We start from the raw sequence: 25,748 nt of genomic DNA on the forward strand, positions 1-25,748 counted from the left end.
CACCTGGCCATCCGTTGTTTTCTGCACATGTGGCGTTTGTGCCTGGCTGCTGCCCCCTCCATTAGGTAGGTGCAGTTTCTGTGCATTACTGCACCTCCAGGGGAATTATTGACCCTGAAAAAATTGGAATTTGAAAAAAGTAGAAAAAACTAAATGTGATTGAAATTGTTGGAAAAGCACTGTTTTATTGTGCATTTTCATCATGTAGTGCTGTGCAATTTCGATTTTCCTGCACATTAAAAGGCTAGCAGTTTGGTTTTTCATATTTGTACAAATGCATATGGCAATTATGATTTCACCGACACCTTTGGCTTAAAATAAAGGCAGGGTGATTTAGCAGTTTGTTTTTAGGCCCGTCCCCCCACTACTTTAGTCTGTGTTGGAGAATTCTGACATAAAAAATTTGAATGATTGAAGAATTTTGGATTTCAGAACCCCCCCCCCCCTCTCTCCACTGAAAGGCCTGTGTTGGGGGGGGGTCAACGGGGAAAAAAGGATTACCCAATAAAATTAGAGGCTATAGTTTTCAGCGTACGCTGGCAAGTTAGTTTTGTTAATTTTAACATAAACAAAAATCACCCTGTATTGTTCTGCCAAAGGGAATTAAATAAATTATTATTTTTAGTTAAATAGGTTAAGGAACTACACAGTTTTGCCCCCTCTCCTTTGGCCCACTATAAAGGGAAAGGATTACAGGCCAGCAGACTCCCCCACACTTTGGTCCACACAGTGGTGTGGATGTTTGGGGGTAGAGAGAATGGGGCTAGGAGAATGGGGCTAGGATGGGTGGGGTAGAGAGTGCAGGTGCCGTGGGTGTAGGTAGAGTGAGTGGGGGTAGGGTGGGAGTAAGGTGCTGGAGGGTTGAGGGTCTGGGTACGGCAGGTAGAGAGTGGAGTTAGGGTAGGTGTGGTGAGTAGAGAGTGAGGGGGGTTGGGTAGGGGTAGAGAGTGTAGAGTGGGTGGATGGGGTAGAGCGAATGGAGGAAGGGTGGATGTTTTGGGGTACAGAGAGTGGTGGTAGTATGAGTGGTGTACAGAGAGTGGGGTTACAGTGGTTGGGTGTAGCGAGTGGAAGTAGGGTGGGTGGGTTGATGTAGAGAGTGGAGGTAGGTACACTAAGCAGAAATGTAAGTCAACCCTCTGAACATGAGTGGGAACTACATTCAGACATTGTGAACAAAACTGTTTCAAGATGGGTTCATCTAGACCTAGATCTGTTTGCCACAGAAAAAAAATGCAAAATGCCACACAAATGTACGCCCTCAGGTACCCCCAGAAGAGGTTCAGGGGGAACACAACGTGGATCAGTTGGTCATGGATATTTGCATTTGCTTTTCCTCGAACGCCACTCTTGAACAGAGTAATCCACAAACTTCATCATGAACACTTAACAATGATCCTAGTTGTTCCAATGTGGTCACGTCAGATATGGTTCTCGCACCTTCTCAAGATGTCCGTTTGCCCACTGACTAAGCTGACCTGCCTTTACAACATGATGTCACAGACCCAAGGGTGAACCCTTCATCCACATTCTCAGACAACCAACTTACAGGCCGATTCATGGAATTAATGTGCGCCGAAAACGTGCGAATCGAAAGTTCAAGTGCGAAAATCGCAGGGAAACCAGCGCACATCGATTCATGGAAGTCCGTGTGCGAGAAAAATATTGGATGTGCGCTGAAAAAGTGCGTGGCGCACGCCGGCGCACAGGTCATCCAACGGTGAGCGCCACGGCCGCTGCGAAATCGCAAATAGCGCGGCACACATAACAAAAGTAGGCGGAACACGGGGCGTAACACTCGGAATGGGGAACAACGCGTGAAAATATGGACGTCACGAGGGAAGTACAGGAGGCAAGTGCACGGAACGCCCACACGCTCGCCTACAACTCGTATTCATGGAATCGAATAGGGCAAACCAGCGCACGGTCAAAGACGCGCACAGGGCCAAACAAGTCCGCCACAAGAAAGCAGGCGGTAGCGTGCCTGCGCCTGAAATAAATGTGCGCCAAAATGTGCGCTAACAAAAAGCACCTATATACAGCTATGATGAATGATCCATACTGTGGCCCTCTATGACAGATGAGGTGCAAAGGGGTACCGACAAACACGGACACCCGCTGTGTGAAAAATAGCGTGTGCGTGTATTACGGGGTGCGCGGGAAGTTCCACACGCGATTGGCCTGGGTACGTGTATTTCGGGGTGCGCGGGAAGTTCCACACGCGATTTCAGCAGGGTACGTGTATTCCAGGGTGCGCGGGAAGTTTCACATGCAAATTTGCAGACTACGTGTATTTCGGTGTGCGCGGGAAGTTCCACACGCAATTTCAGCAGGGTACGCGTACTCCGGGTGCACGGGAAATTCCACACGCGAATCCAGCAGCCTACGTGTATTTCGGGGGTGCCGGGAGTCCTACACGTGAATTGGCCGTGTCGGTCCTCCCAACAGTTCCCTCTACACCCTCCACGGACCCTGCAGGCGGCCCACACCACAGGGGACTACCCTGCACCCCTGCACATGTCCCGCAGGCAGCCCATCCACCATGGCCATGCCCCCCAGCCAACCCACATGTCACCTTGCACTACTGCCCACCAACGCATGTCTCCCAGCACCCCCAGCATCCAGGGGCACCCTCCACCAGGCCCCCACTCCTGTCTCCCTGCACCCCCAGCATCCAGGGGCACCCTCCACCAGGCCCCCACTCCTGTCTCCCTGCACCCCCACCCCCCAGCATCCAGGGGCACCCTCCACCAGGCCCCCACTCCTGTCTCCCTGCACCCCCACCCCCCAGCATCCAGGGGCACCCTCCACCAGGCCCCCACTCCTGCCCAACTCATGTCCCCCTGCACCCCCACCCCCCAGCATCCAGGGGCACCCTCCTCCAGGCCCCATTCATGTCCAACTCATGTCCTCCTGCACCCCCACCCCCCAGCATCCAGGGGCACCCTCCACCAGGCCCCCACTCATGTCCAACTCATGTCTCCCACCCCCTACACACCCCTGCATCCAGGGGCATCCTCCACCAGGCCCCATTCATGTCTCCCTGCACCCCCACCCCCCAGCATCCAGGGGCACCCTCCACCAGGCCCCCACTTTCGTCTCCCTGCACCCCCACCCCCCTGCATCCAGGGGCACCCTCCACCAGGCCCCCACTCATGTCCAACTCATGTCTCCCACCGCCCAACCCCCCTGCATCCAGGGGCACCCTCCACCAGGCCCCACTCCTGTCCAACTCATGTCTCCCTGCACCCCCACCCCCCAGCACTGTGGGGCACCATCCACCAGGCCCCCACTCATGTCCAACTCATGTCTCCCGCCCCCCACCCCCCTGCATACAGGGTCACCCTTCACCAGGCCCCCACTCCACCCCCTGCATCCAGGGGCACCCTTCACCAGGCCCCCACTCCTGTCCCCCTGCACCCCCACCCCCCAGCACTGTGGGGCACCCTCCACCAGGCCCCCACTCCTGTCTCCCACCCCCCCACCACCCAGCAGTGCGATTTGCCTGGGTACGTGTATTCCGTGGTGCGCGGGTAGTCTTACACGTCATTTCATCAGGGTACGTGTATTATGGGTCCGCGTGAACTTCCACACGCGATATCAGCAGGGTACGTGTATTACGGGGTTCACGTGAACTTCCACACGCGATATCAGCAGGGTACGTGTATTACGGGGTTCGCGTGAACTTCCACACGTGACTGGGCTTGTGAGAGTGGGGTACGTGTATTCCTGGGGTGGGCGGGAATATTTACTCGCGACTGGGCCTGGGAGAGCGTGTTACGTGTATTCCTGGGATGGCTGGGAATATTCACTCGCGACTGGGCCTGGGAGAGCGTGTTACGTGTATTCCTGCGGTGGGCGGGAAGATTTACACGCTCGCCTACAACACGCCAAAAAAAAAGGTCCAATCCGGAAACACGTACGCCAGCATGAAGCAGGCGCACGTCCCGCGCAGCATAAAAGTGTGCGCAAATGACAAACAAGCTCAGACGCCAGGATGAATATACCGTTCCTAGCAGCAGTGGCCGTGGGATACCATAGGAGGAGGAGGAGGAGGATAGTCAGGGCCAGAATCTTCACACCCAGAACCAGCCTTTTTGGTATGCCTGATGACCAGGTGTATGGGAGGTACAGGTTTCCACCACACATAATACTTGACCTGGTCAGTGAGTGGGAGTATGACCTCACATCACCCACCCTGTGCTCCCAAGCACTCAGCCCCCTGGAGAAGGTCCTCAATGTACTGCACTTCTTGGCTACTGGATCATTTTAGCGGACAAGTGCCATAGTGGGGGGGTGTCACAGGCCACGCAGTCACGGAGCCTACACCAGGTGTTGGCACAATTCCCCAAAGTGCTAGGTGCCATTGATTGCACCCATGTGGCTCTACGTCCCACCAGGGCATCAGAGCACATCTATAGAAACGGCAAGCACTGGCATTCCATCAACGTCCAGGTAGTATGTGATACCAAGGGAATCATCACCTCAGTATATGCAAACTATCCAGGGTCCACCCACGACAGCTTCATTTACAGGATGTCAACCCTAAACCGGGACATGGAAGCTGGGCGGCATGGCGATGCATGGCTGCTTGGTGAGTATAAATGCCACAGCACACGCATGCATGACAGATACAGAGTAATGTCACCAACCCACTAATGATCCCCATCACCACCTCCCCAGGGGACAGTGCCTACCCTCTGAGCACCCACATGAAGACGTCAATTCGGAACCCCATCACGCCTCCCGAGGTAAGATACAACACAGCCCATATTACAACCCGGGGCATAGTGGAGCGCACATTCGGAGTGCTCAAGTCACGCTTTCGCTCCCTCGAGGGTTCTGGCGGGCAGCTGTTATACGCTCCCCCAGTAGTGTGCAGGATCATAGTGGCAGCATGTGTCTTGCACAATGTTGCAACACGCCGGGGCCTGACTGTGGACATGGTGGTGCCCCCACATCCCCAACCACATGCACGGCTGCTGCGCATGGGAGGGGAAAGGGCACGGGGTGAGGCAGTCCGTACGCAGCTGGTGGCTAATTACTTCACATAGAAATCACACCCCTGTGGAGTGCACAGAGCCCTGGCACATACCATCTGACAATCAATGATGACTCAATCTGACAATTCTGATGAATCAAGGGACAGTCAACTGTCAGAACCATAGCAGCCTGAGATTGTCCACCTGGAAGTGTCACAATGTGTGCATCCCTACCTACACAAACACCACCAATGCAGTGTCATCAAAAGACACACTTCTATGGAGCAAAAATGAATACCCACTTGCAAAATACAACATGAGAACAGTGCCATGTCACCCAACCCTTCCCCGGCACCGCCACCCAACACACCATGACATGTCATGCTATGTGAGAGCAAACAAATTGATCCCCACAACATGACACAAGTGTCACAAACTACAGTGTCCCTAATGGAAACTGGCCACACATGAAATGCTCACAGTAATGCAGGACCAACAACACACATTACCAAATATTTACCAATAATACTAATCACCTACACAGCCTCCATCCTACCATAAACATGACAGTACGGATTCAAAAAATTGGTAGTCTCACTACCTGATAATGCCAGCACTTCGAACACTTCCAACTGTGCAGTGTTAGCGCCACACAAAAGTGTTGGTGCACTGCTTACAACATGGACTCCAATTCCAAAGTAGACCGCCTTGTGAAGACATGAGAAATGGACCTGCAAATTAGGAGGATGAGATGGATGCAGAGGCACATATCCATACACCATGCAGTATACAATACACCAACAATATGCACTAGGAATGTATACACAGTATTGACTACAGACTGCCCACACATCAAATGGGAGTCCAACGTCCCTGTGTAAGTCAATGTCACTTGGGCACACCCTTTGCAAGCCCATGGAAACGGGAAGCAGGAGGGGTGTGTGTCTCACAAACCCAAGCATCTAACCCAAATTCAGGACAAGCATGCATGTGCCCAGCCACAATACAGCGTATGCCCACGGGAGCCACACAAGGCAACACACTGTCAAAAAAATCTAAAATCAAAAATGGCCATGTATGGGCCAGGGGGAGGTGGGGGAGGCCACCCAGGAGGTCCGAGGACAGGGTGCACACCAAAACCCACCTGTGTGGATCTTGCAAAAAAAAAACAAAAAAAAAAACACCTCCATGGGCTCATGGCCTGCACGGCTACCCTATTGTGGGAGAATCGCTGCTGTCGCTCTCCTCACCCTCTGCAGCTGCATCAGGAGGTGGTGGCACTATGGGAGGCAGCCCACGCAAAGCCCTAATCTGGTCCTCCATGGCAGCAAGCATGCGGGTGTGGAAGGTCTGGTTCTGGAGGATAATCGTGCGGAGGTCCCCATGCAACAACTCACGGGATGCCCGGACCTCCTCCCTAGTTGCCTGCATCTCAGCTGAGAGCGTACGTGTGAGCCGCTCCAGCTGCTATTCTGTCCTTGTGTGAGTTGAAGTCTCAAGCTCAACAAGAGTCACCCTGAGCTGACGGAGTTCCACCCTCAGGGCTTTCCTGTGGCCCTGGGACTCAATAGAAATGGCTTCCCGCAGAGTCTCCAGTGCCGCCCGTCCGTTCCTGTTGGACACCAACATGTCCTCCCTGTGTTACTGGCAAATGGAGTCTGTTGCCTGCTGTAGTTGTTCCATCAGCCTTTCTTGGGGGACAATGGAAGTGGCCACCCTATCCATGGCCTGAGCCATCATCTCAGATGATGCTGCCTGTTGGTTTGCCATACCGTATATGGATTGCTCCCATGCGGTATTGCCAGGTGGCGTACGGCCACCGCGTCAGCGGGCACCACACCTGTCTGGGGCAAGGCGAACTGCGCCTTGCTGTGCCGGCACTGCCTGAGGCTGCAGGACTGCATTCCCCCTCTGATCTGCTGGTCCAGGAACAGGACCAGATGTTGCGGAGTGTGACCCTGCATCCGTGACCACCAAAGGCGGACCTACCAACACTGACATCCCCATTGAGGGTTCTACCCCTGGTGCAGGTGGGTTGGACAGTACATAATCCCTCCCAGAGACACTTACCTGCGACCGCACATAGGTCTCATCATCCGAATCGACACCTGAATAGAGCTCGGGGGAGGTGCACCCAGAGACACCCATTGAGATAATGGTCTGCAGCAAGTGTGGGTTCTCACCCACCACCACACCACGTCCCTCACTGGTGCCCGGTCGGGCCTGAGACCCCTCGTGGGTCTGCACCATCTCCACAACCCCAGCAGTATCAAGTGCGTCATCCCCTGCAAAGACATGAAAGAAAAGAAATGGGAACAGGCATAAGCACCATGGCACAGAATTAGGGCTGAGAAGCAACATAAACAGTACTTCATTGACACATGTCCCACATGACTATAACCCTCCCATGCATGCACCGTCACTGCGTATGAAGGGGAGGCAAATGGCACACATTGATGACACCAAGATGGAAGACCAACACATTTGCTGCATGCTGGCTAGCAGTGCCATCACACATTGGCCTGTGATTGGCATGTCCAATACACATACATGACACATGCCATCACACAGATGGCATGTACCATAGCCATGTCACACATGTGACAATAGGACTGAGAAATGCCTAGTGAAAGTGGTGTAATGCAAACAATCAACCTGAATGAACACAGAATAATACGCAACTATGTTGTGGCAAGATGACACTTCAAGGGCAACTGGCGTGAAGTTGGGCTGAATGTGTACTGTTGCCAGAAGGGGTACTGCAATACCCAAATCCTGGTGTGCAGAATGTATTGGATGAAGCACATGGGTGACCCAAACCACTCAGGCACACACACCCTCACCTGGCACTCAATCAGAAGCCCTCACACACACACCATGCACATAGATGACACACACATGCATGTGCACTCACCGGACAATGCCTCGTAATCTGGCAGGTCTCCCACGCCTTGGATCTGTCCCTCCGTTACATAGGTCCCAGCAACATACTCATGTGGAGTGAGTTCAATGTCCTCTGCTGGAGACCCACCTCCAGTCACTAGAGTTGCGGCATGACTTGAGGCCAGCTTTTTCTTTGCCCTGCGTTTCAGGTCATTCCAGCGCTTGTAGCAATCATTAGCTGTGCGCCTCACGAATCCAAGGGCACTTATGATGTCCGCGATGATGGTCTGCCAGTGTGCCTGACGTTGTGCAGGTGTGGTCTTGCATCCTGCAGTAATCACCATTTCGCTATCATGTGCGGACACATACTCCACAAGTGCATCAAGTTCGGCCTGATTGAAGCTGGGCTTCCTTGGTGGGCCGGACTGTGTAGCCGTGTCTGGGGCATCAGCCTGTACTGGACGAGCACTCTTCCTCTTCCGCTTGGAAGGTGGTGGGGATCCTGAGTGTCCTACAGCGCTCTGGACACTTGGGGCAGGAGCCCCAGTGGACTGTGGACTAGGAGTGTGGGAATGAACACTCACCATGGAACTTGGTGCAGGCATTAGCTGAAGTGTGATGTAGTGAGGGGGAACGTCAGCAGGATGGACTGGGACCGACACTGTCCTGGCTGGGAGACTCAGAGCTGGGGTGGATGGAGGCGCAGCTGCCCCTGCAGCCTCCCCACCCTGCCTACTCGGGGCAGCAGTTGACATAGCTGCCCCTGATCCACGTGGCCTGGTGACACCAACGTGCACTGCCACACGTGGCCTAGACCTGCTGACCTGGAAGTCAGCCATGGAATCACCCTGTGCCAGGTCTGGTGCCACAATGGGCTGGTCCAACAAGGGCTGAGCAGGGATGGTGTCAGCCACGTTACCCTCAACCGGGGGGGGGCATGGTTGTCCCTGACTGGTCACCCACACATGGGGGGGATAGGGGCACCCTGCAAGTCCCGGCCACGTTCCATACCGTATCCACCACGGCCACCTCTTGAGGCTCGCTCACCTTTGCCACCCTTACCACGTGCTCGCCTCCCAACCATGGCACTGATGTTGTTGTGCGTATGGGAGTTGCAGTAAACTATTGTCCTGGGCAATTGGGGGTCAAAGGGGTAGGGTACTAGATGGAATTCGTACCCTAATGCTCTAGCAAGGCTGTAAGTGACCCCTGGGGGAAGATGATGGGTCACGCAACGCACAGGCACCCCAAAAAAGGGAGATAATGTGCACGCAACCCCTCATAGACCACGTGCATGGAAAAATAAACATGCACTACGCTGTGGCACCCAGAAACACAAAAATGAACGTATGCATGTCATACACAGCCTAGAATGACCTCTGAAGGGGTACGCAACACACGGGGCAAGCACAGATGTTAAATACGTGCGCGACTCACCGTCTGCCTGGAAAAATCACGTAAAAAATACGCACGTGTGCGCGTTGGCAACACCCCCGCCAAAAGAAGAATTGTACGCTGTCTGAGGAGACAGGACAACAGAAGAAGTGAACGCTGTTTGAGGAAACAGGCCCAGGAAAAAGACCAAAAGATAAAAAGCTGTCAGAGGTAACAGGGAGTACGAACTTGGAACGCTGTGAAGTAAATCGCGTGTGAACCGACAAGAAGTACAGATTTCACCCACTCGCTCTCCACGAAAAGCACGTACAAGGAAATGGCGTTCTAAACGTACCTTTTAAACATGCCCACACGTCCAGCGTCACTTCCGCGTGAGACGTCCAGCGTCACTTCCGCTAAGCCCCCATCCTCCAATTACACGAGCTGACACTCTGACATGCAGTCATTGGACGTGTAACATGCACCCGTGTACAGGGTACAGGGAAACGCGCACGCACGTCACAGACGCGCATACTCGCTGGTGGCCTTTGGGCCAATGAATTCGCGTACGTGTGCTGACGCGCTTATGCGCTAATTTTCCTCGAATTACACGCAGACGTGCTGGATTTTCACGTGCCAAATCACTCCGTATCAAGCTGGCCACGCGTAAGCACACGGAAGACCACGCTCCTGCCCAGAAGGCCGAATTACTGCCCCCCAGAGCCCCGAGCACGCTCCCACCTGCCATCTGCTGCTGCCTGATTGCCTACTGCCCACGTACCCTGCCATTTGCTACCTGCACATCAGCCAGTGGTGCTGTTGCTTTAACCACCACTGCTGGAACCGAAGACTCCCGACCGGGATTCCATCGCTCCACAGACCAGCCCTAGGACCCAGTTGCCCACACACTCCTGCCTCTGGGGTTGTCATGTCGGGCACTGCAACATCTGGCACCACTGGCAACTCCCGGCCAGAGAGGCAGAGGGGCACCAGCTTCATTGCCACCGAAGTTGGTGTCCTGGTGGAGCAAGTCCTAGGGCAGTATGATGCCCTCTTCGGAGGTTTGCGTGCCGACAAGGAAGGACGGACTCGGATCTGGACGACATCGTGACTGCCATCAACGCGGAGGGGGTGGCAGTCAGTCCGACTATTCCATCATGTCAAGAAGCGCTGGGAGGACTTCAGGTCCAGGACCCTCAACAAGGCCCGGCGCCTCTTGAAGGCAGCGGATGCTAAGGGGCGCCGGGGCCACTTGTCGGACGATCAGAACTGGAACGCATATCCCCAGCGCTCCACGTCCAGGTCCTTGAGAGGCAGACCCGTCTGGAGTCGAGCGGTAAGTGTACATGCATCATGATTGTAAGCTGTGCATGTGGTGATGTGCCAGTAGTGTGCAGGTTGCACATGTGTTTTTATGGGGCCAAGTATGGGGGGGGGGTGTACAGGGCCGTGAGGCTAACACATGCGAGGGCTCTCATGTGTGAGACATGGATGGTGCTTGTGTGTGTAGGCTTGCATGCCAAATGCAGTTGTGTGGGCACACATGTTTGGATGAATGTGTATGTAAGTAGGCATGTTCGTGATGTCACACATGGATGTTGGTTTCAGCTGCATGTATCAGCACTGTGTACATGTGCATGTGTGTGTATTTGACAAGGGTGCAACAGTGATGCAGCATAGATGCATGTGACAGCGGGATGTGGAAGCCTGATTGCAGATGTGACATGGATGCCAATCTGAACACTGCGACAGTTGGCAGTGGTGTACACATGCATGCAAGTGTGGTGGTGTGTGTGCATGTGTAGTGCACTCCCTGTGTTGCATGTGATGTCTGGCTCACCTTTGCCTGCTCATGCTGTTGTATGTGTATGGATGGTGCTGGCTGTTGCGATATGGCTGTGGTATGGCTCATGTGTGCGAGTTGAAATGACATGTGTGTTGGCGATTGTGATGCCATGTCTGAGGTTTGCCAATGCCACTCATGTACAACTGTCGTGTGTATGTGTCCATTGTACAGTGCCCTGATGCCTGTGTTTTATTTCTCCCTGTCTGCAGTGTCAACTGATGAAGAGGGCGGAGAAGGTGCTGTGGAGCACAGCGGCGGGGATCGCACCGCCAGCTGGAGACGCAAGGCCCGGCTCCCCTCCCAGGTTGTCATCTCGTCGGGGAGTGAGGAGTCCGGTGCCGCGTCCCAGGCCGCAGCTGCCGGGGGGAGGTCCAAGAGGCAGAGGTCGGAGTTGGACTCCTCGGCAGCAGAAGGGGCAGCTGGGACCCCACAGGGCCCAACGGAGGAAGATGGCACGGAGTCATCCGGGTTGGTGGGGGGTTTGGTGGAGGAGGAGGCCATGCAAGCGACAGACGGGGTCTGGAGGTGGGAATTCCACTGGTGCTAGTGGTGCAGTGCAGGACCAGGGACAGGAGGCAGCACAGGCCACCGCGGAGGTGCCTGTGTGCAATCCTGTCCCTGATCCTGTCACTGCATCATCTTGCACCAGCAGGGATGCCTACGTCCAGACCCGTTTTCAGGCAGGGGATGAGCTTACAACAACTGGCCTTCCTCTGCCTGCGGACGTGGCTATCCAGGTATGGGTTGAGCCTGTCCTGACTGGTGTGGCGTTGCGTCAACGGGCCATGCGAGGTGACCTGCAGTCTTTTCATGAGGAGACTGCACGTCATCTCAAATGGCTCGTTGACCGCTTCGGCCTACTGGGACAGGTCACCCAGGCCGGATTCCTCCGTTTGCTGGAGCTTGTTCCGCCCCCCCTCCTCAACTGAACACCATATGCGCCAGTCGTCCTCCGTGCCATCTTTCCTCCCATTTGTCACCTGGGTGCCCTGTGGAGCTGCCTCTGACGGTGCGGCCAGGCTGGTGGAGGACACATCCCTGTCACAGTCGGGAGTCGGACATCCAGCAGGGGTGGCCACATCAACGACTGCACCCCAGCTGGTGGAGGATGTGCAGGCAGCAGGAGCCAGGGCACGGGCACAGGCACAGCAGCAGCAGCAGCAGCAACGAGGTGGGAGCCATGATGGCTCGGGGCCTTCGACATCGGAGGGGCAGGCATCGGCGGAGGGCAGGAGGACTCAGGACGGGAAGTGTCTTCCGTGTGGCAGCGGTTGGGCCACGCCATAGATGCGGAGCGGCAGCGGGCGGAAGAGGCACGGCTCACGATGGTCAGGGCGGAGAACTCCATGTGGAGGGCCCTGAGGCGGGCCGAGTGCCTCGAGGCAATCCGCAGGGAGGTGGAGGAGAACATGTTGTCGGGGGTGGGGGTGCAGAGGGACATGAGTGGGGGCCTGCTGGCAGGTGCCCCACAGTACTGGGGGTGGGGGTGCTGGGAGACATGAGTGGGGGCCTGGTGGAGGGTGCCCCTGGATGCTGGGGGTGGGGGTGCTGAGAGACAAGAGTGGGGGCCTGGTGGAGGCTGCCCGTGGATGCTGGGGGGGTGGTGCAGGGGGACATGGGTTGGACATGAGTGGGGGCCTGCTGGCAGGTGCCCCACAGTGCTGGGGGGTGGGGGTGCTGGGAGACATGAGTGGGGGCCTGGTGGAGGGTTCCCCTGGATGCTGGGGGGGTGGGGGTGCAGGGGGACATGAGTTGGACATGAGTGGGGGCCTGGTGGAGGGTGCCCCTGCACTGCTGGGGGGTGGGGGGGGCTGGGAGACATGAGTGGGGGCCTGGTGGAGGGTGCCCCTGGATGCTGGGGGTGCAGGGGGACATGGGTTGGACATGAGTGGGAGCCTGGTGGAGGGTGCCCCTGCACTGCTGGGGGGTGGGGGGGGCTGGGAGACATGGGTTGGACATGAGTGGGAGCCTGGTGGAGGGTGCCCCTGGATGCTGGGGTAGGTGCAGGGGGACATGAGTGGGGGCCTGGTGGAGGGTGCCCCTGGATGCTGGGGGGGTGCAGGGGGACATGAGTGGGGCATGGTGGAGGGTGCCCTGCACTGCAGGGCGGTGGGGGTGCTGGGAGACATGAGTGGGGGCCTGGTGGAGGGTGCCCCTGGATGCTGGGGGGTGGGGGTGCAGGGGGACATGAGTTGGACATGAGTGGGGGCCTGGTGGTGTGTGCCCCAGCACTGCTGGGGGGTGGGGGTGCTGGGAGACATGAGTGGGGGCATGGTGGAGGGTGCTCTGCACTGCTGGGGTGTGGGGGTGCAGGGGGACATGAGTGGGGGCATGGTGGAGGGTGCCCTGCACTGCTGGGGGGTGAGGGTGCTGGGAGACATGCGTTGTTGATCAGTAGTGCAAGGTGACATGTGGCTGGGATGGGGGGGCATGCCCATGGTGGATGGGCTGCCTGCGGGACATGAGCATGGGTGCAGGGTAGTCTCCTGTGGTGTGGGCTGCCTGCAGGGGCCGTGGAGGGTGTAGAGGGAACACCTGAGAGGACCCACACGGCCAATTCACGTGTAGTACTCCCCGCGCACCCCTGAAATACACGTACCCTGCTGGATTTGCGTGTGATACTTCCTGCGCACCCCTGGAATACACGTACCCAGGACGATCACGTGTGGAACTTCCCGCGCACCCCTGAAAGACGCGTACCCTGCTGAATTTGCGTGTGAAACTTCACGCGCACCCCTGAAATACACGTGCCCTGATGGAATCGCGTGTGAAACTTCCTGCGCACCCCTGGAACACACGTACCCAGGACAATCACGTGTGGAACTTCCTGCGCACCCCTGAAATACACGTACCCTGCTGAATTTGCGTGTGATACTTCCCGCGCACCCCTGGAACACACGTACCCAGGACAATCGCGTGTGGAACTTCCCGCGCACCCCTGAAATACACGTGCCCTGATGGAATCGCGTGTGTTACTTCACGCGCACCCCTGAAACACACGTACCCAGGACAATCGCGTGTGGAACTTCTCGCGCACCCCTGAAATACACGTGCCCTGATGGAATTGCATCTGTTACTTCACGCGCACCCCTGAAATACACGTACCCAGGACAATCGCGTGTGAAACTTCCCGCGAACCCCTGAAATACACGTGCCCTGATGGAATTGCATCTGTTACTTCACGCGCACCCCTGAAATACACGTACCCAGGACAATCGCGTGTGAAACTTCCCGCGAACCCCTGAAATACACGTTCTCCGCTTGGCGTTTGCTGTTTGGCAGCCCTGTGAACTGGTCCAGGGTTAGCGCAGACATTTGCGATGAATTGGGGATTTTGATGGCTTTTCCTTGCGTGAGGGCGTTCTTGGGGGCGTAACTGGCGCTGCTGCAGGGTTGCTGCGCCACGGCTGATTTTGGAGGCTAAAATCCATGAATACGCTGTGCGATGAAATGGATTTTATCGCACGCGGCTGGCGCAGTGTATCGCACGGGGACACTGTGCGCCAGCCGCGTGCGCCACTTTTGTGCGAAATTCTATGAATTACCCTCTTAGCAGCTTGGCTCCTGAAGTCCTAGAGTTCGGCCACCTTAACTTAGCTAGAAGATGTATGCAGATGTTAAAGTAAGTACGTAAACCAAACACTAGACACTGCTACTTTAACGAATGGAGATTTGGTATCGGGTAATATTATCCCCATAAATAGCAGGCGACATTATTTATGGGGATAGTTTAGGCATACAAGGGAGCTGGTGTTCGGGGCTGTCCCCCACTCCCTTTAAAAAAATATGGGGGCTGCAGGGGTGTCCCCCGCAGGTTCCATGGGTTAATGTTGCTGCAAAAAAAAGTTCCCATTCTTGTATGACGATATTTTTGTTGGGATATTGACACATGGAACCGGAGATTTGTAGCATGGCATAGAAAGTCTAATGTGAATCCCACTGGCTGTTCACCTTATAACATAGGGCACTATCTACTTCCCATCTTTGAATCAGGTCTAGTTTTCAATTCCTTAAAAGTCCATTTAGCTGCCCTTTCTGCATACACAACATGACAAAGTAGGGTTTTCTGGCGGAAAATTCCAGTCGTGAAAGCCTTCATGGAAGAGCTGAAAACACCATATCCCCGGTTGTAAATCCACCCCACGGATGGGATTTCAATATTGTTTTAGGTATGCTCATGGGTCCCTCCTTTGAGCCTATGCATAAGAAAAGCCTCTGCGTTCTCACAAGGCAGCTTTTCTTATATATGAGCTCCAAGCATTTTCCCATTTCAGAACCCTTTGTCACAATACATAAGAACAAGGCAGTCCCAAAAAAGCACCCACGCTTTGCACCAAAGTTAATTTCCAGTTTCCATGTCCACCAATCTATTAAACTGCCAGCTTTCCTTCAAGACTCTCAAAACTCTGGTGCACGAGCCCTCCAGGCACTAGATGTTAGGAGAGCTGTCAAATTCAATAAGACAAAACCAATCAGAAAGACAGAGCAGTTCTATGTTTTCTTTGCTGCTGGGAGGGAGGGGGATCCTGTCTCTGAAGCAGTTATTTCTAAATGGATTGTAAAATGCATACAGCAATGTTACATGTTATCCAAGAAAGAACGACCATTTGCACCTAGAACACACTACCCGTGGTACTGCTGCCACGTTAGCCATCATTGCAAATGTGCCCTTGGAGGCAATCTGTAAAGCACCTACATGGAGCTCAGTTCACACACTCACCCAAAATGACTGTGTGGACACACAAGCTAGGAGCTACTCCCAAATAGGTCAAGCGGCGTTAAGACATCTGTATGACTCTGCTCTGTTCTTCTAACAACCCACCTCCTTCTCCTGGTACGGCTTGTTAGTGTATGCAAAGCATGAGATTCTAAGCAGATCCATAAGCTTCAGAAGATAAACATTACATACCTATAATCACCTTTCTGAGGTTTCATCTTTCTGAGTCTTCTATCGGCTTACATTGACATGCACCCACCCTTCTTCCCCTCGTTGTGAGTAGAAGGTTCATATAAACCGCTTCATACTTTATCATATTACTACACACTTCATGCAACCTCTGATCATGAATGAAGCAAAATGAGGACCTCGATGTGTGAAGAACCATGCGTACACTACATGTCGCAATAGGGATAGTATTACAAACACACCCCATCAACGTCCTTTTCTATTTAAAAAACAAGTCGTAATACGCTGCACCAACCACTAGATATCTGCCTTTGCAAAGCATGTGAAACTAAGCAGATATAAGCATCTGAAAGACTATTACAGGTATTTAATGTGTGTCATCTTCCTCATGTGACTTACCTTCATGTGACAGGCGTACCAACATAAAATAAATCTTGAATCCTGTGTCCTGTAACTTCCCGGACCCTAGTTAGTTCAATCAAATGTATATCTGTATATTTTAATGTTTTTATGTAGTGCCATGCTACACTCTGCATGGGCAGCTTCAGGTCCCTTGACAAGAGGCAGAAGGTATAGAAGTTAGTGAAGCTATTAGAGAATAGATTTGTTTGAGTATTTTTTTAAAATCAAGATTATAGACTGTATGGCAAATGTTTGTCGGTAGGCATTTCCAGAGAGAGCTTTGTTGTATCTTGCCTTCCTCCTGTTTCAGCGATGTGATGTTGTGGTAGAATGTTTGGAGTGTATGGAATGTTTGTAGTTGAGTGAATGTTCCACCTGAGGCAGTTAGAACTATGTAGCCTGGTTGCTGGGAGCCGGCAGGCTCTCTTGTGCTCCTATATTTCGATGCACCTGATGATACCCGATTACTTGGAGTTATTCAATAAAGGAACTCTTACAACCTTACCTGCTGACTCCAAAGAAACTCACTTTATTTCAAGCTTCACCCATTCTCAGGCGGCTCTTGATCCAAAGTGGGACAAGCTGAAAGCAAGAGGAGGAGATCAGGTTCGGGTACGAAGAACAGAGGTTATGAGCTTAACATGCCGTTTAGGTATTCTGGAGCTGAGCCATCAATGTTTTTGTGTGTAAGGCAGAGGGGCTTGAATTGTGATCACTCTCTTATGGGGCACCAAGTGGATGGGCGTAAGGCTTGTTTTGATGTGGTGGTGTATAAGCCATCAGCGAATGGTTCTTGTGGCATGGTTTTGGACGAATTGTAGTTTATCAATTGATGAGGAAGGCAATTGGGCAAAGAGTGTGTTGCAGTAGTCCAGCCTGAAGAGGGTAGTGGTGATTATGATGGCGCTCTTTAGAGCCCTGTTGGAAACTGGGAGATTTTTATGGGTCCATTTTATTAGTTTAAATATTGCAATAAATGAGATTTCAGCGATGTATGGGGTTAATGAAAGATTGCTGTTGATATTGACTCCTAGGTTCCAGGGTTTAGAGGTAGGAGATAGAGGGTGGCCCAAGTTCTTATGCCAGTAGATAGTGAGGGCGGTGGACATTATGTGGCTAGGAAGATTATTTCTCATTTGGAGCCTGGAGACAGAGTCAGGTGCTTGTCATCCATGAGCTGTTGGTGTTGAGGCAATCGGGTACCCGATGATATTGGCTTTATAGGAATGGATACTAAGATTGAAACTGCGAATTTTACATAGAGGTTTGACGTAAATGTTGAAAAGATGACTGGATGGTGAGGGCCCTCGGTGGATGCAACAGTTCAAGGATGGTTTAGCAGAGTTGGTTGAGCCAACTTAGCAGTCTGTAAGTAGGGTATGGAAACAAAAGGAGGACTCTATTGCTAACATTAGCAATTGAGGACTGTCTTTCTAGAAGGGTGGTTTGTCAATGGTATCAAATGTGGCAGAAAGATAAATTAGGATGAGGGCCGGAGGATATTAAGGGAGTGCGATGGTGTCACAGCTGCATGAAAAGAGATATATATATATATATATATATAGGCTTAGGGTTGTTTGATCGAAGGAGAATGCAACCATTTTTTTATTTTTTGACAGGTCCATTCTGCTGCATATATATGCGGGTTAGATCCCCCCCCCCGTTCTCCTTAGAAACTCCCCTTGGACCCTCCTACATTAATTAAACCCACCCCCCATAAATATATGCAGCAAAATGGACGCAAAAAACTGCGACATATTCTCCTTCGACCATAAATGCTGCGCAGTAATCTGCCGATTTCTCCCGCTCCACCCCCCAGGTTTCTGTTACTGATTTTCAATAGATTTATGAATCCCATCGCAAAGAACCTGTGAGGGGTGCTCTGAGGTGGAGATGGGGTCATAAGGAGAGAGCTCCTTTAGAATTTTAGAGAGTTTTGCTGCACTCATCAGGGTGTTTGAGTTTCTGGAAGCGTTATCTCACAGAACGTATTTATCTTTTGTGGGCTCTGGCGTGAATGGGTTTGTCATTGGATTTCGCTTTTCTCCATTTTCATTCTAGTTTGTGTCCTTCACTTTAATTAAAATGGGCATTCATGAACCACAGAAGGGGGTATTTTTTTTGAGAGATTTAGGATTCTTGAGTTGAAGCAGGCAGGGTTGTTGAATGCGATGTTAAACGGCTGATGAAGAGAATTGGGAGGAAGTAGGGTAAGGGGAGTCTGTAGGGGCAAATAGAGAAGAAAAATTGGTCATATGCATGATTTAGTCTTGGTCCAACCTCCAGTGGGAGTATTCCAGGCCAAACTGCTAGACCACGTCTCCTCGGCACAGGAATACAAGCAACCAGATGCGTATTTCAGCACATTGGCCATCTTCATCGAGTTATAGCTTGATATCCTAGCCGGAGATGGGCATTCCCACGCTTGCTGAGGGAGACTCGTAAAAGACCTGAAAAAGTGACAAATGGAAAGCATTGGACTAATCGTGACCCATGGCATTGTTATGGGCAGCTATCATTCAATTGTTGATTGTTCCTTTTAAAACTGAGTGCCCAACATAATGGTTGGGTGTTTTGTGCTGACTGCTCATAAATTGTGAACTAGTGGACAATAAAAGAAGTGACAACAAAGCACCAAACAAACATGAATGTCTTTTAGCTTAGTCATAAGGGACACATGGTGCTTTCATGTGTTTTCTAGCTTCATCTGCTGGAGTACCCGTCAAGAAAAGTCAGCAGGGCTTGGTTCTCTGCTGCAGCCCAGGTGTTCAAAAGACTGCTTTCCGGCATCCAGGGGGTCTTCTTTTCACATTTAGCCCAACCAGATCCTTTTGAGAGGACTGTCCCCTTGCACTACTTGGAGTCGAGTGTCTTCCATTACCAGGAACCATAGAGCGCTCTGGGCAAGGGAGTGGTTGCTGGTTGGTCTCCCACACTTCCGTCCCTGGCTACTAACATCCAGTTGTCCAAGAGCTCCTTTTGAGGTCAAGAAGGATATTTTTCTTCACACTGTAAGTTGTGTTGTTTGTAGTCCTCTGAGACTATTGTGTTCTTTATTGGGGGGGAATACACCAGTTACCAAGTTCAATTGAATTCTAATGCGTTAGGGGCGAACCTGCACTTCTAAAAGGTTTCAGGAAGAACGTTTTGCTTTTCCTTAAGTACCTTCTCCACAGAAGCTTTTGTACTGAATGGAGTCTCGACCTTCTTTTTGCCGACTCCTTTTTCCTCTTCTCTGTGATTCCGTCTACCCAGTCTCCTTTCCTACATGTGACAATTTGACTGTGAGCCTCCTCGTGTTGTTCCTATTGTAATCTCCTTGAAGTGAATTTCATTTACCTTGTTGTCGTTTATAATGCTAAATAAATGTTATCTTTTTTAAAATGTTTGTATTCTCTGTACGTTCAGTTTAGATTATTCTGTCTTGGCCAATTTCTATATTTTATGATCATTTGTATTTTTCTATGCTCGTTTAAAAAAATGTTGGGAAACAAATATGATGATTTTACAGAAGCAAAGGTTTTATAGTCCAAGATACTTACCCATACATATAATAATTAGGGGCACAAAGGCATCACAAAATGGCAGATTACAATGTCAAACTTAAATGACAGAAAATTGATCATGGTTACAGTTATTATTATTTGTTATGACCGTCTAGTTTTGCAGCTGATCATAGAACAGAGTCCTGTGTGGAAGATGACTTTTCTGATGGTCGCCAGTCTATTGGACCTATCAATACCATTGTTCATGGGTTAATATGCATCTCTCCGAGGCCTGTCAGGAATTTCCGGAAACCAAACTCATTTCTCTGTCTGACCTGTTGGCACTGACCCTTAAGTGAGTCCTACAGGAATCTGTGTGTTGCTCTGTACATTGAAATGGATACGATAGACTGCTTGGGAATATCATGGAGATATGGTCTGTACTGCCACTGATATGCAGACGACACAGTTCTGTCTCATTAAAAGGCAGGCCATAGAACTGGAAATATTGACTTGCTGTCTGCCCAGAGTTTCCACCATGACAAAGACAGATTGGTTAAAGCTGAATCTTCGTGAGAAATAAATAATATTTGGGTGTCCTGAAAGATAATTGGGTTTGGGTGCGAAAGAACATGTACCATTTAAGACCTAGCCTGCTGCAGGAGTTGAGGCTAGCTATTGCGATTTCACGATATTCAGAGTTTTACTTCCCCTTTTGTCCTAAAATCATTGATCCACTCTTTTGTGTTTACATATGTCTTGACTATGGGAAAGCACTTCATCCAAATACTGCGGTGTGCCTAATATGGAGACTACAACTACTTCATAATGCTGTTACTGAAAGATGGGACGTGTTTTGCTCAAGCACATTGCCCTTTTTCTGAATCAGATGTGCTGTATAACATTTATTTTCCATATACAATGCAAGTTGGCCATTAAAGCCTCGGCTCTGCAGGCAAAGGGCCTCATTACGACCCTGGCGGTAAGTTACCGCCAGGGCCGTGACTTTACCGCCATGGTGCTAACTACGTTAACGCCATGGCGGTAAGGGGATTTACCGCCCCATTCCGACCTTGGCGGGGCGGTAAATCCCCAATCCCCATTTACCCTTCCCCATTCCCATTTTTGCCCCATAGGGCATAATGGGAGTGGGGAAGGCGTTAATTACGCCACCGTAAATTACGGTGGCGTAATTAACACCAAGTTCCCTTACCGCCATGGTTTTTTACACCCGCTAAAAGCAGGTGTAAAAACCGCCATGGCGGAAAGGGAACTCGTAATTGGCGGTAAGGGGTCGGCGCAGCTAACGCTGGCGCTAACCCCTTACCGCCAGGGTCGTAATGAGGCCCAAAGAGGCCACTTAATTTACAGGCCTGAGTAGTGTGTCAAAGGGCAAATGTTTACAGCTCTAGTTCCCAGTGAAGATGTGCCTCACTACCCTGAAGGTCCGTCACCCTATGCTGGCAGTTTGCATCTATTTGAGTGTGACTTAAGAAGTGTGACCCTGACCCATGCTAAAATGCATGGTAATGATGTCCCTGTCCAGGCTTTCACCTTTTTTGGTGTGCGTTTTATCGTGCTTTATGCTTTATCATGCTTTATGTAAAGTGTGTTGTTAGTCTGGTAACACTTAAATGTTGAAACCTGACACCTTATTGGGAGATATTTACTGTACTTACTTTTCTCCACTAATGTTTGAAACTCATTTTAATGATCATGAAAGCAGTATTTACAGTGGGATTTATGTAATATAAATGGGTACACAGTGGGGCTTCTAGACCTTTGGAGGTATCTTGGCACTATTATACTTCATATCTAAAATGTACTTTGTTCTACTTTTCCTTCAGCAGGTAGATAGAGACTCGAAGATGGAGAAAGAACCCTATGCATGCACAGACTGTGACAAGAGCTTCTTTTATAAGACCAGTCTACAGCGTCACCAGAAAATGCATACCGGGCCAGTTCCTCTAACCTGTGCAGAGTGCGGCTTTAGCTTTAAAAGTAAAGCGCATCTTTTAAAGCATGAAAGAAGCCACAGAGCAGAGCCATCCTTTACTTGCAAAGACTGTGATAAGGTTTTTAAGCTCAAGGGTAATCTTGTAACTCATCAGAAAATTCACACAGGAGAAAAACCTTTCACCTGCAAAGAATGTGGGAAGCGCTTTACACAGAAAGGAAATCTTGCATCCCACCAAAAAATTCACACTGGCGAAAAGCTTTTTACCTGCATACAGTGTGGAAAGAACTTTAATAAAAAAATACATCTTCAGGACCACATGGAAAAACATAAAAGAGAACAAAATGGTGAACACTTTGGTCCTCAGGCAAACGCTCAACCGCACCATAAAGTACAAGCCAGTGATCCTGTGTTTGCATGTCCAGAATGCGGCAAGAGCTTCACACTTAAAAAACATTTTTCTCAACATCTGAGAATCCACTTAGATAAGCCACGGTTTACTTGTAGTGAGTGTGACAAGACCTTCAGTCTAAAGGGAAATCTTTTAACACATCAGAAAATCCACACAGGCGAGCGACCATTTGCATGCACTGAGTGTGGTAAGACATTTATTCAAAAAGGAAATCTAGACTACCACTTGAAATGTCACTCTGGCCAGAAGCAATTTACATGCTCTGAATGTGGGAAGAGCTTCCATAAAAAGATGAGTCTTCAAAGTCACAGGAAAATCCACACTGGAGAGCAACTTTATTCATGCACAGAATGTAGGAAAAGCTTTACTTCTCAGGCTGGATTTGCCCAACACCAGAAGCTCCATACTGGAGAGGGTCTTCTTGCATGCTCTGAATGTGAGAAGAGCTTTGTTAGTAAATCGAAACTTGAGGTACACAAAAGAAGCCACACAGGAAATAGACCATTTCCATGCACCCAGTGTGACAAAAGCTTTACTATTAAAGGTAATCTTGTGAACCATCAGAGAATTCACACAGGGGACAGACCCTTCACTTGCTCTCAGTGTGAAAAGAGCTTTACTTTGAAGGCAAATCTTTTAAGCCACCAGAAAACTCACACAGGAGAAAAACCTTTTATTTGCACAGAGTGTGGGAAGAGATTTGCTGAGAAGAAAACGCTAGTGGTGCATCAAATAACTCACACAGGAGAAAAAAGGTTTCAGTGTAATGAGTGTGATAAGCTATTTGCAGAAAAACAACATCTTGTGCTTCACCAGAAAAAACACAGAGAAGAGAGACCCTTTTTGTGCGCTGTTTGTGGGAAAACATTTGCTACTAACTCCCGTGTTATAATACATCAGAGAATACACTCTAGAGAAAACTGTTTTAGATGCACCTTTTGTGAGGAGAGTTTTTCTTTCAAGCAACAACTTGTGAGGCATGAAAGAATACATGACGGGCATCACTAAAGAAACGCCCCATGATGAAAGAACATTTAAGGCTAGTAATTGTAAGCAAATATATGCTATCTCTCCCTCATTCAAACTTACATGTGCTTATTCATCAGTCTCTTGTCTCATGAACTTTGCTACACATGTTTGCTCTTGTACAACACCTTTACCAATTAGATCAGCAGAGCTGCTCCAGTTGCTTTCAAGACTCCACAGACAGGCTTATTAATTCTTGGGGTTTCTTTTACTTGCGCAAACACTCTAGTTTCTAAGTGCAAATGTGTTCAGGCTCAGCATACCTTCACTCTGCGGTCCTCCAATGGGTAATTACATTGTTTATTTCCTCCCACCTTCAGTATGTAACTGCTTACTCCGCGTGTGTTTAGGCATTCTTTTCTCCTAGTCATGCACATTGCCAACGTCTAGGGCTTTCTGAACAGGAGTGGACTGGGAAGTAAAAGAGGCCCTGGAGATAATGTTCAAAGTGGCCCCATATGACACATTTTCAGCAAGCCCAGTGCTTTTCCTATGAGAACATTTGGAAATACTACACAAAAGAGGCCCATGGTGCAGAGGCCCACCGGGAAATCTCCAGAGTGCCCTATATGCCAGTCCACCCCTGTTTCTAAAGGGTTTTAAAATAGACTGGTTAAAAAGGTAATGTAGTCTTTTGTTCACTGATACAACACATGGGATACCTCAAATGTCTCTGTCGTGCCCTTCTAGATCTAGTCAATCAGTAGTCCTTAATGCAATGGAAGATGGATGTGAACATTTACTTTCCAGATTTATATGATCAGGAATCTATAATATCCTGTTGGGAGCCTGCATCACTCTCCTAATATCATTATACCTTTTAGTTTTAGGTTTGTAATTCATTTTTACAAAGGCTACAATTGCATTTGAACATGTAAATGAATCTCCTTTCATGCGAGTGAATATTTGGACGTTTGTTCTCTCAGAAGACCATATCTTCAGTAGCAACATATTTACTGTTGCAAAACAGATCTCAGTAACTTTCTAATGTGAAATTGTTCCTTCAAACATATTTGAAAAGGTTCTCTACAACTTAATTCAGATTACCAATAGTCTTTCTGCCTACAACTGCCAATTTGTTTCACAAAACCTTAGCAAAGACATTCTGCATTTAAAGAAATTCTTCCCCTTACTTATTTTGTGTTTAGGGTGTCTGCCATATGTGGGACAGGTGGTCAGAATGTAATCCTCTAAGAAAGGTTGCAAATTCAACGTAGCCCTGATTGTACAGATGTGGTCAGTTGGCCGCATGTCAAATAGCTACTTGTTACAGATGTCTGGATAAGTGTTCCAAGCATGTGTGGGAAAGAACAAATGAATGAGCGAGTACAACAATCTAGTTTGATAACCTTGGACCTAATTATCAGGCAAAAACACACCATTTCAGTCTGTTTGCTTGAGTTGAGCTGTTGTGTAATGAAATTAGGATATCATTGAAGATTAACATGGAAACAAGGATGGAATCAATTCTTGCTGATGCAAGATTTCACTTCTCTTTGACTTCCGAACGGTATCACAAATTCCAATTTACCTAGAACTTGAGTGTAACTGAAAGCTATCCCAGTGTCACCTGACAATTACAAAAGGAAGAAAATGGTTTAATATGGGAAAATTACAACATATGAGGGCCAGTACATCAATAAGTTGGACCTGCCTGGGCCTAAACCTATACCATACAACAAGAGTAGGCATGTAGCCTATTAAAAACTAGAAGATGCACCGGCAATCCTACAGTTCCAAATGTAATACTAAGTTGATTTTTCCAGAGGAGACATAGAGAAGCTAACTGTCCCTAGAAGCGCCGCCTACTCTCCATAAGAACCGGTGATGCACTGTCTATCTTTATTGGATAAAATAAGAAGACGAGACTCAGAAGTGGATTTTTGTTTTATCATTTTTATTTTCACCAATCAAGTTTGCAAAACAATTAGAAATAAACAAGCTTCATAAAATTACAAACCTGGTCACAACCCGAGTCCAAAAGAGAAGAAAAAGAAGAAAAAATCATCTCATAATGCATAACACAACATAAATAAGGAGAAAAAGTAGAGGAAGAGAGAAAATTGAAAAGAGACCAGAAAAGGAGAAGAGGATGAAACAGAAGGATATCTAACTGAATCATTTGGTAGTACAATTTATAAATAATCAAGTGGAAGTGGATTTTTATCCTACTTTCTTTTTGTTCAATCTGTGTCAAAGGTTTTTCTCAAACATATTTTGATACTTTCATATCTCAGAATGCACCAAAAGAGGACACTACATAACACATCTAACGGCATAACGCTTTTAACAACATAAACATATTAAGCACACATTTAAAAACCAGAAAATTTAAAAACAGAGGACTTGGGGAGCTGATGCTTCATTGACCTCATATTCTGGTTCCATGCGAAGGTATCCAAAGACCCCAATTGGAAGACGATGATAATCAAACAATTAGAATGATTATTTATGAAACTAAGTGGCCTTACATGT

General features: G+C 49.7%; 1 protein-coding gene across 1 annotated transcript in view; it reads left to right on the forward strand.

The window, feature by feature from the left end:
* The window catches only part of LOC138516900 (zinc finger protein 84-like), a 35,586-nt gene extending 12,255 nt beyond the window's left edge, over nt 1-23,331 (forward strand). Inside the window, exon 2 of the mRNA XM_069632354.1 lies at nt 21,726-23,331. Coding sequence (XP_069488455.1) covers nt 21,747-23,255 — 1,509 coding nt within the window. The 5' untranslated portion in view covers nt 21,726-21,746 and the 3' untranslated portion in view covers nt 23,256-23,331. The remainder of the gene's footprint in view (nt 1-21,725) is intronic.
* The last annotated feature ends 2,417 nt before the right edge of the window (nt 23,332-25,748 follow it).

This window comes from Ambystoma mexicanum, chromosome 6q, assembly GCF_040938575.1.
Source record: "Ambystoma mexicanum isolate Mex_15411 chromosome 6q, UKY_AmexF1_1, whole genome shotgun sequence".
Lineage (NCBI taxonomy): Eukaryota > Metazoa > Chordata > Amphibia > Caudata > Ambystomatidae > Ambystoma > Ambystoma mexicanum.